Genomic DNA, 9,966 nt, shown 5'->3' with positions numbered 1-9,966 from the left:
CGTTAGTATGACATTCTGGAAAAGGCAAAAGTAGAGCCACAAAAATCAGACCTGTGGTTTCCACCTAGAGTGGATGAGGCAATTGACTACAAAGGGGCACAAGGGAATTTTCGGGGTACTGGAGATATTCTCCATGTTGATTGTGGTGGTGGCACAAAGAGCTGTACACCCCAAAAGGGTGAATATTAGTCTTTGTAAATTATGCCTCAAGAAACACAACTTTAAAAAGAGTCAAGGAAGGGCGCCTGGGTGGCTCAGTCGTTGAGCGTCTGCCTTCGGCTCAGGTCGTGGTCCCAGGGTCCTGGGATCAAGCCCCGCATCGGGCTCCTTGCTCAGTGGGGAGCCTGCTTCTCCCTCTCCCACTCCCCCTTGCTTGTGCTCTCTCTCCCTCTGTCAGGTAAGTAAACAAAATCTTAAAAAAAAAAAAAGAGTCAAGGATGGAGATGGAACATACAGCATGGTGACTATAGTTAATAATACTGTGTTGTATATTTGAAAGTGGCTAAGCGAGTACGTCTTTTTTTTTAAAGCGAGTAGTTCTTAAAAAGCTATCATCACACAAAAAATTGTAATTATGGGGACATCTGGGTGGCTCAGTCCATTAAGCAAGCATCTGCCTTGGGCTCAGGTCGTCATCCTGCAGTCCTGCTCAGCAGGGAGTCTGCTTCTCCCTCTCCCTCTGCCCCTCCCCCCACTCAGGCTCGCTCGCTCACTCGCTCACTCTCTCTCTCCCTCTCAAATAAATAAAATCTTTAAAAAAAATTGTAACTATGTGTGGTCATGGCTGTTAACTGGACTTATTGTGGTGAACATTTCGCAATATATACAAATATAAAATCATTATATTGTGCACCTGAAACTAATATAATGGTATATATCAATTATATCTCAATAAAAAATAATAAAGCAGAAATATCTTCAGATTCACCCCCTCGCCCCCCACCAAAAAAAAAGGGTCAAGGTAAGGAGCCAGAGAGTGGCCAGGGCTCCAATTTAAATTAGGTGGCTGGGGAAGGCAGTCTGAAAAGATGGTATTTACACAAGTGAGGGAAATTAGCCATGTAGGAATCTGGGGCGTGACCAGCCCAAGGGCAAGGAGCCACCTTGGAGACTGAGAAACCTCTGTGGACCGGGGCTGTGTGTCTGTGAAGGGAGGGAGAGGGGAGCTGGGAGCAGAGCTAAGCACCATGGTGAGGGCTTTGTGTTTTACAAGGGGAGAGAGGAGAAGCCCTGGAGCATTTTGAGGAAGAGGTGGGCAGGATTATTTCAGGTAATTTCCAGTTTTATGCCTTCTGTGTGAGTGGTCTGTAGGGGGCAAGAATGGAAATATGAACACCAGCTGGGCAGCCATGGTAGTTGTCTAAAGGAGTGAAGATGGGGACGGGGAGGTGAGGAAGAGATAAGAACAGAGAGGGAGAGGGATGGGGAGGGGGAGACAGGAGTGGCCCCCTTGCATCCAAACCCCCTTCATACGCAATGTGGCAGCAAAGGGTTAACTCTCACTCTGTCAGAAGCCATTCTCTTGGGCTGTCCTAGAATTCAAGGAGTGTGGCCCCTTGGTGACTGCACTGGGCAGAGTGAGAGTATTCATGCACGAATAGTGGGACCCCCCCCCCCCCCGCCCCGCCCCAGCCTCCTTTAAATTAGTCACCATCAGTCCACCCGGCAGCCTGGACTCTGGAGCCCCTTCCAGGGAGGCCTGCCTGTTGCTGAGGGGAAGAGGGAAGAATCTGGCCTCTGTTCAAGAGAACTAATGCAGGGCAGACTGAAAAGAAACAAGACAAAGCTCGCCGTCAAAGCTGAACATGATTTAGCATCTAGGTAACACAGCTCTGAACTGTGTCTGATTCAGCATTTGGTTTTGGAAAATTGCTCTCTGGCTCACTCAATCCCCAGATGAAGTGCATGCTGAGATTGGATTTTATTTATTTATTTTTAAAAAAGATTTTATTTATTTATTTGAGAGAGAGAGAAAGAGAGCATGAGTGGGGGTGGGGAGGGGCAGAGGGACAAGCAGACTCCCCGCCGAGCAGGGAGCCCGACGCGGGGCTCGATTCCGGGACTCGTGGATCATGACCTGAGCCGAAGGCAGATACTTAACCGACTGAGCCACCCAGGCGGCCCTGAGACTGGATTTTTATGTGAGAAAGATTTCCATCACAGAAATTGATCACCATGTATCAGCAGTTACAGGAAAAATTATTTTGGTAAAAAAGTGCCCCCTCTCCCCAAAGTGATGAGAAAATGTTTCAATAGAAGATAGAGAACTGAGGATGAGAATTAATTTGGTTTCAGCTTTGAGGAGAGAGTGACAGAAGTAGCTGCCCTGAACTCCTTTAAGGTGTTGTCCCGTAAGCCTAAAAATAATGTATGACTATAGCAAGAACAGCTATACAATATGCAAAGTCATTGGGTAACATTTAGGGTTTTCAGCTACAAGAGTGGCTTAGACGATCAGCGTTTATTTTCTTATACATCAAGAGGTTGGAGGTCAGCATTTGCAAAACTGGTGAACTCCACAGCTTGCTGACATCTGAGCTTTATGCCTGAGGTATTTTGGGGCTTTTGCCTCGTGGTCACAAGATGGCTTCCAGGACTCTATGCACTGTATCTTTACATCTCAGTATCTGACGGCACAAAGTATGAGTGGGAACCTCTTCGTGTGCCTATTTTTCCGATAAGGAATGAAATCTTTCCCAGAAAACCCCAGCAGACCTGCCTTTCTCATCTCATTGGCCCAGACTGGGTCCCATGCCCACTCTTAAACCATCACTGGCAAATCATGAGGTTCAATACATCTTCTCTAAATGTATTGCTGCTTAATATCTGAACAAAGTCCTAGGCTAGGTTTTAAATATATCTAGCAACATGCCATAGTGCTATGAACTGAATGTGCACCCCCAAAATTCATATGTTGAAGCCCTAATCCCCAGTGTGATGGTATTAGGTAGTAGGGCCTTTGGGAGGTAATTAGGTCATGAAGGTAGAGCTCTCATGATGGGATTAGTGCTCTTATAAGAAGAGGCCAGAGAACACTCTCTCTCCCTCTCTCTCTCTCTGTCTCTCTCCATCTCTGCCATGTGAGCACACAGCAAGAGAGCAGCTGTCTGGAAGCCAGGAAGAGGGTCCTTCAAGAGCCCAACCATACTAGTACCCTATTCTCAGACTTTCAACCTCCAGAACTGTGAGAAATGTTTCTGTTGCTTAAGCCACTCAGTCTTTGATATCTTTGTTATAGCAGCCTGAACTAATACATATCATTTATCTTTACTGAGTAAATGGACCATGGACCTTGGACCATTGCCAAGGTCACTTGCTCTGTGCTCTGCATGTATTATCTAATCTTTATAATACCCAGTGAGTTAAGCATCTCCATTTGCAACTGAAGAAACTGGAGCTCCAAAATGTAGAGCAATTTGTCCATGATCTCACAGGAATCTAGAATTCAAATCTTGTTCCAGCCAACTCTAATGCCTGAGCTGCTAACATTATCCTACGGTAAAGTAGGGAGAATGGAAAACAGACTTACCAGGAACCTATTTTTAAGGGGACCTCTGAGAGATAACTCATTTCAAGTGAGGAATGAGGCAGGCATGCCCAGACTACACCAGCGAGAAAACTATGTTGGTTAGAGGGAATAGGCAATCTAAAATATAGCATGGCATCTGTTGGCTCAGTCCCTGTTGTCTGAAACATTATAGGAGATCAGGGCCCAACTAACACCCCTTGGTTACCCCTCTGACAAAAATGGAGCAATGTGTTAGTTTCCCAAGACCACCATAACAAATCACCACAAATCTGGTGCCTTAAAACAATAGAAGTTTATTCTCACAGTTCTGGAGGCCAGAAGTCCAAAATTAAGACATCTATCCCCAGAGCTGCATTCCCCGCCCCCCAGGAAGCTCTTGGAGAGATCCTGTTTGTTGCCTCTTTCAGGTTCTGGCAGATGCCAGCATTCCTGGGCTTGTGGCTATGTCACTCTAATCTCTGTCTCTGTTGTCATACGGTCATCTTCTCCTCTCTTTTGTGTGTCTCTTAGAAGGATACTTGCCATTGGATTTAGGGTCAGCCCAGGTAATTCAGGACGATCTCATCTTAAGACCCTTAACTTAATTACTTTGGCAAAGACCCTTTCTCCAAATAAGGTCAGATTCACAGGTTCTGGGGATTAGGACATGGTAATACCTGGGAAGTAGTTAAAACAGTGCCAGGAGCATAGAAAATGCTAGAAAATTGTTTAACACACACACACACACACACACACACACACAGACACACAACAAATCGAGGTTAGATAAACTCTGGTTCATACCCCAGTTCTGCCATTTTCTGGCTGTGTGACCTTGGGAAGTATCTCAACCTCCCTGGGCCACTTCTTCATCCATGAAATGGAAACGGGAATGCCGACCCCACAGGTGAGGATGATGTGAGGCAGCATGTAAACTAAGTGGGGCAGGCCAGAGGACAAGCAAGAGTGAATGCCCTTGACCCTCGAACAACATGGGTTTGAACTGCACAGGTCCACTCATACGTGGATGTTTTTCGATAAATGCAGTCCAGTACTATAAGTGTATTTTCTCTTCCTTATGATTTTCTCGATAACATTTTCTTTTCTCCAGCTTCCTTTACTGTGTATTTGTAATACATATAATATACAAACTATGTGTTAATAAACTGTTTATGTCCATCAGTAAGGCTTCTGGTCAACAGTAGGCTCTTAGTAGTTAAGTTTTGGGGGAGTCAAAACTGTGCAGGGTGTGGGGGTTGGCACCCCTCATGCCCTCATTGTTTAAGGGTCAACTGTACTTGGCTTCACAATACTATTTTTCCCCAAGTTTCCAGTAAAAGCAGGCTTGGAGAGTCAGAGATCACTTTGTAAGTGTGGAAAGGAGAGCCAGGTGACCTGAAGTAATAATAACAGTAGCAACAAAAGCGACAGCAGAAGCAGCAGGAATTTCCTATGTCCCAGGCCCTGGGCCAAACACTTTGTGTACATTATCCTATTGAACCCTAACAAGTCTATGAGGCAGGGATGATCATGATCATGACCACCACTATCATTTCACAGATGAAGAACATGAGCGCCAGCCCCAGAAGTAATTTGTTTGACCTCATGCTGCTTTTCAGGGTGAAACCTGGATTGAAATGGACGTCTGCTGACTCACCCCCATGCTCTAAACCAAAAGGCACACAGCCTCTGAGTCCCTGAAGACTGACTTCATCAGAATCAAAGGGTCCCATGAGGAAGATCCGAGGGTCTTAATGTACCACAACACTAAATGAGCCAGAACTGTGACATAGCTAGTGAAAAAGTAAATGTGATCATTTCAGACAATTCTGGGCATGTTCTCATTGTCATCTGCCCCACCCCAGACTGGCTCTGGATGTTTGAATACAGTTACATTTTGGTTGGCCTGAGTTAACTAGAATTTTCCCTTGTCCTGGAATACCTTTAACCAGTATTTTAGAGATAATCCTTGAAATGCAAATACTCCAGATCTGGATTGTAACTTCATTGAAACTCACAGATACTGAGGAGCAAATTGCCAACATCTTTTCCTCTGAAGGAATGCCTGATCCATGTCAAACTGCCTAAAATCTCAGAGGAGGTGAGAAGACCCAGCTTGGGAGGCTAGGGGCTCTGAGGGAATCCAGCTTTCATCTTTGGTGCCTGGGGTTGTGAGATGTAATCCCTCAAGACTGTCTCTTCCTACTGGAGCTGCAGTACAAGTTCCAGGCCGCAGTACAAGTTCCAGGCCGTTCTCTGCAAGTAACTAAGTAACTTCTCCAAGGTGGAACATGACAGAGAGAGAGAGAAATGAGAAGTGTGTGGAGAGAGAGAGAGAGAAAGCACAAAGCCCAGATTCCCAAACCACAAGGGAATCAGAGGGTGGGAGAGCCACAACCTAGAAGGGAGGAGACTGTAGCCCATGAGGCTGGATGCTCTGTGGGGAAGGTCAAAGGAAAGACGTGACCATGAACAACATGGTGGGAGGAAAGCAACCATTTCTGATGAAGAATTTTAAGTAACAGAAAGAATGGCAGTGATAACTAACACTAGTGTGCATTTATGTGTGTCAGCCATTGTTTCTGCACTCAGCCTCATTTTATGTGGATATCTCAGCTTACCAAGAAAAACCAAGTAAAGCATGAAGCAGGCTTTCAACAGGAAGAATTGGGTTCCAGTCTACCTTTCATGCTTTTCCAAGGCCAATAATAATGACCCTAGTAGGCAGGAAATGTTACTGTCCCCAGTTTACCTAAGAGAAAACTCAGACATATAATTTAAGTAACTTGCCCAAGATCACACAGTAAGTGATAGAGTGGGCATTTGAACCCGTGTTTTGGCTCAAATGCACCGTATCACGCAGAACTGCCTAAGACATGAATGGATGGTTGGCACTGAGATGTGTGATGTAAACCTCTCTCTTCCCTATGAAGTGTTCAGCAAAACCACTCTTGCTTACCAGTTCTGCTGTAAGATCTCTTGTTGGAGCCTGGGAAGAGATGCTGTGTCCTGCCTTAAGGTGGAGCAGTGATGGAAACAGAAGGCACATGTGAAAGCAGATGACATCAAGGTCACAGCAAGGCTATAACAAGGGGGGGGGAAGATTCTTTCTAAGGCATAGAACAGAGGTAAACTAATCTTTCCACAACATCTTCTCATGACCCAACAGTCTCCTTGCTTGTCCAATCTGAGACCAGCTCAGTAATAATGATCCCTAACCTAGAATGACTTAGAGCCACAAAAGTTTATTTTTGGTCAAGCTGCATGTCCATCTTGGGTTGACTATGTCCCTGCTCTTGTCCTCTTTTTTGGAATCTAGACTGATATAGCAGTCTCTTTCTGGATCATGTCTCCTTTGTAGAAGAGGGAAGACACCCAGCAAACCATGCACAGGTTCTTAAAGCTTTTGCTGGACATCACACAGGTCACAGGACTTTTGCTTGCATTTGTCGGCAAAAGCAAATCACAGTGCTAAACCTGATGCTGGGGGTAGGGAGGAGAACAACAGAGCATAATCTCCTTCTAGAAGGGCCAGCAGATATTTTTGAATGATACCATCTAAGACGGTCTCAAAACATTAAACCCTTGAGGACAGACAAAAAGTTCCAGCCCTAGCACCATGACCCAATAAAATGTCCTTGTCCTTCATCATAATGCATCCTGTGGGGAGGAGGGAGGAGCAGAAGGGATGGGGAGCAGAGAGGAGCCCCCTGGAGGCCAAGAGCATAAATTAGTGATGACAAGAAAAAGGGGACAGCACAGCTTTAGCTGATAAGGGTGAGTGCCCTTGGCCCAGAGAGGAGGAGGGGTTGCAGAGGAGACCTGTCCAGAAGGTGGGCCCAGAGGAGGGGGACCTGGCACTGCCTGAAGCCACTGTCTGGTTAGAAAATGGAACAACTATTTTCTATGACCTACTTTTTAATACTGTGAGTTTGTAAAGAAGCTGGGAGAGCCAAACTTTAATCTCTAAAGGAGCTTAATTTCTCAAAAAAAAAAAAAAAAGCACTTCTCTACAGGTAAGTGCAGTTCAGTTCAGGTCTTAGAATAGAAAAAGTAAGTCAGGGAGCAGACCAAGGTAAGTGGATCAGGGGGAGTGGTCCTCAGTCTGCTGGGTTTATGCCTTCTGGGGTTAACTGTCAAGAGGACCAGAAAGGCAAAATGCATAAAGCAATGGTATTCAGCTGAGGGGCCATAGGGACCGTGACCACATTTGTCCACAAAAAGTATGGCACACACACTTACAAAGACATTGATGTAAAATTAAAATTGTCATAAAAATCTGGGATGTAAGGTCATGGAGCCCAGAGGGCCTCCTACAATTCCTAATACAAGGGTTTGCTCTGAAGTTTCTTCTCTGGGCTGGAACCATCTGATTTGACCTCTCCATGGACTATTTGAGAATCTGAATATTTTTAAGAGAGTACTGGGCCAACTTCCTGGATATAAGAAGCCCTTTGGGGGAAGTGGTAGATTGTGTTGGTTAGCAAGAAAAAAAAAAAAAAAAAAACAGGCAACATGTGGGCAGACATTTTTTTTTTTTTTTTTTTTTTTTCATTGAAGACAGGGAATACTTTATTCAAACCCATCAGAGAAATGGACAGCTTGGGTCTGTAACAAAGCATTGTGTTTTAAAGCATAGGTCAGTAACTGTATGTGAGTATACACTGCTACATACAAATTAACTGATCAGAGCACAACTTTTCAATGTTCAAAACAGAATAAGCTTCCCTGTAAAAGCAGCACCTTTGTGACATTTTTTACTTTAGTATTCCTCTCCTTCTTCTTCACCCTCTCCTTCAACAGAATCCACACCAACCTCCTCATAATCCTTCTCCAGGGCAGCCATGTCCTCACGGGCCTCAGAAAACTCTCCTTCCTCCATGCCCTCCCCCACATACCAGTGAACAAAGGCACGCTTGGCATACATCAGGTCGAACTTGTGGTCCAGGCGAGCCCAGGCCTCAGCGATGGCTGTGGTGTTGCTCAGCATGCACACGGCCCGCTGCACCTTGGCCAGGTCTCCACCGGGCACCACAGTGGGAGGCTGGTAATTAATGCCCACTTTGAAGCCAGTGGGGCACCAGTCCACAAACTGGATGGTACGCTTGGTCTTGATGGTGGCAATGGCAGCATTGACATCTTTGGGAACCACGTCGCCACGGTACAACAGGCAGCAGGCCATGTATTTACCGTGCCGAGGGTCACATTTCACCATCTGGTTGGCCGGCTCAAAGCATGCGTTGGTGATCTCTGCTACAGAAAGCTGTTCGTGGTAGGCTTTCTCAGCAGAGATGACGGGGGCGTAGGTGGCCAGAGGGAAGTGGATGCGGGGATAGGGCACCAGGTTGGTCTGGAATTCTGTCAGATCGACATTCAGGGCTCCATCAAATCGGAGGGAAGCAGTGATGGAGGACACAATTTGACCTATCAACCTATTTAGATTAGTGTAGGTTGGGCGTTCAATATCGAGGTTTCTACGACAGATGTCATAGATGGCCTCATTGTCTACCATGAAGGCACAATCAGAGTGCTCCAGGGTGGTGTGGGTAGTGAGGATGGAGTTGTAGGGCTCAACTACAGCTGTGGAAACCTGGGGGGCTGGGTAAATGGAGAACTCCAGCTTGGACTTCTTGCCATAATCGACAGAGAGACGTTCCATCAGCAGGGAGGTGAACCCGGAACCAGTTCCCCCTCCAAAGCTGTGGAAAACCAAGAAGCCCTGAAGACCGGTGCACTGGTCAGCCAGCTTCCGAATGCGGTCCAAGACAAGGTCAATGATCTCCTTGCCGATGGTGTAGTGCCCTCGGGCGTAGTTGTTGGCAGCGTCCTCCTTGCCGGTGATGAGCTGCTCAGGGTGGAAGAGCTGCCGGTAGGTGCCGGTGCGAACTTCATCAATGACCGTGGGTTCCAGGTCTACAAACACGGCCCTGGGCACATGCTTGCCGGCGCCCGTCTCACTGAAGAAGGTGTTGAAGGAGTCATCTCCTCCCCCGATGGTCTTGTCACTTGGCATCTGGCCATCGGGCTGGATGCCGTGTTCCAGGCAATAGAGCTCCCAGCAGGCATTGCCGATCTGGACACCAGCCTGGCCCACGTGGATGGAGATGCACTCACGCATGGTTGCTGCTTTGCGTCTGCCGAGCAGATGGCGGAGAGGAAGAGGAGAGGTTGTTGCTTCTTACAGCGCGACTCTTAGGCGGTCGATGTAAGAGAACCTGCCGTGGGCAGACATTTTGGCAAGAAAAGGTAGGTTCAAGTTTCACTCATGGAGCTCAATAAGCACGCGTGATAAAAAGCAGATTACTTATTGATCCAGTTAGGATGTATTGGTTCAGCAGCTTTAACAGATATGAAAATAAGAGTGATTTAAAACAAGATAGAAGGTTGATTATTCTCTCATTCTCTCGTTTAAGGTCTGAGCTGTGCGGGGCAGTCCACGGTGTAGGGAGTGCAGCAGC

At 46.4% G+C, this 9,966-nt stretch overlaps 1 protein-coding gene across 1 annotated transcript; it reads right to left on the bottom strand.

The window, feature by feature from the left end:
• Positions 1-8,061: 8,061 nt before the first annotated feature.
• LOC118356158 (tubulin alpha-1A chain) lies at positions 8,062-9,731 on the bottom strand. The gene has a single exon (XM_035723395.1). The coding sequence runs from the start codon at positions 9,624-9,626 to the stop codon at positions 8,271-8,273; it is 1,356 nt and encodes a 451-aa protein (XP_035579288.1). The 5' UTR covers positions 9,627-9,731; the 3' UTR covers positions 8,062-8,270.
• Between the last annotated feature and the right edge of the window lie 235 nt (positions 9,732-9,966).

Source organism: Zalophus californianus, chromosome 1 (assembly GCF_009762305.2).
Source record: "Zalophus californianus isolate mZalCal1 chromosome 1, mZalCal1.pri.v2, whole genome shotgun sequence".
In the NCBI taxonomy this organism is placed as follows: domain Eukaryota; kingdom Metazoa; phylum Chordata; class Mammalia; order Carnivora; family Otariidae; genus Zalophus; species Zalophus californianus.
Note: the sequence above shows the minus strand (reverse complement) of the source record. Positions and strands in the feature narration are given on the sequence as shown.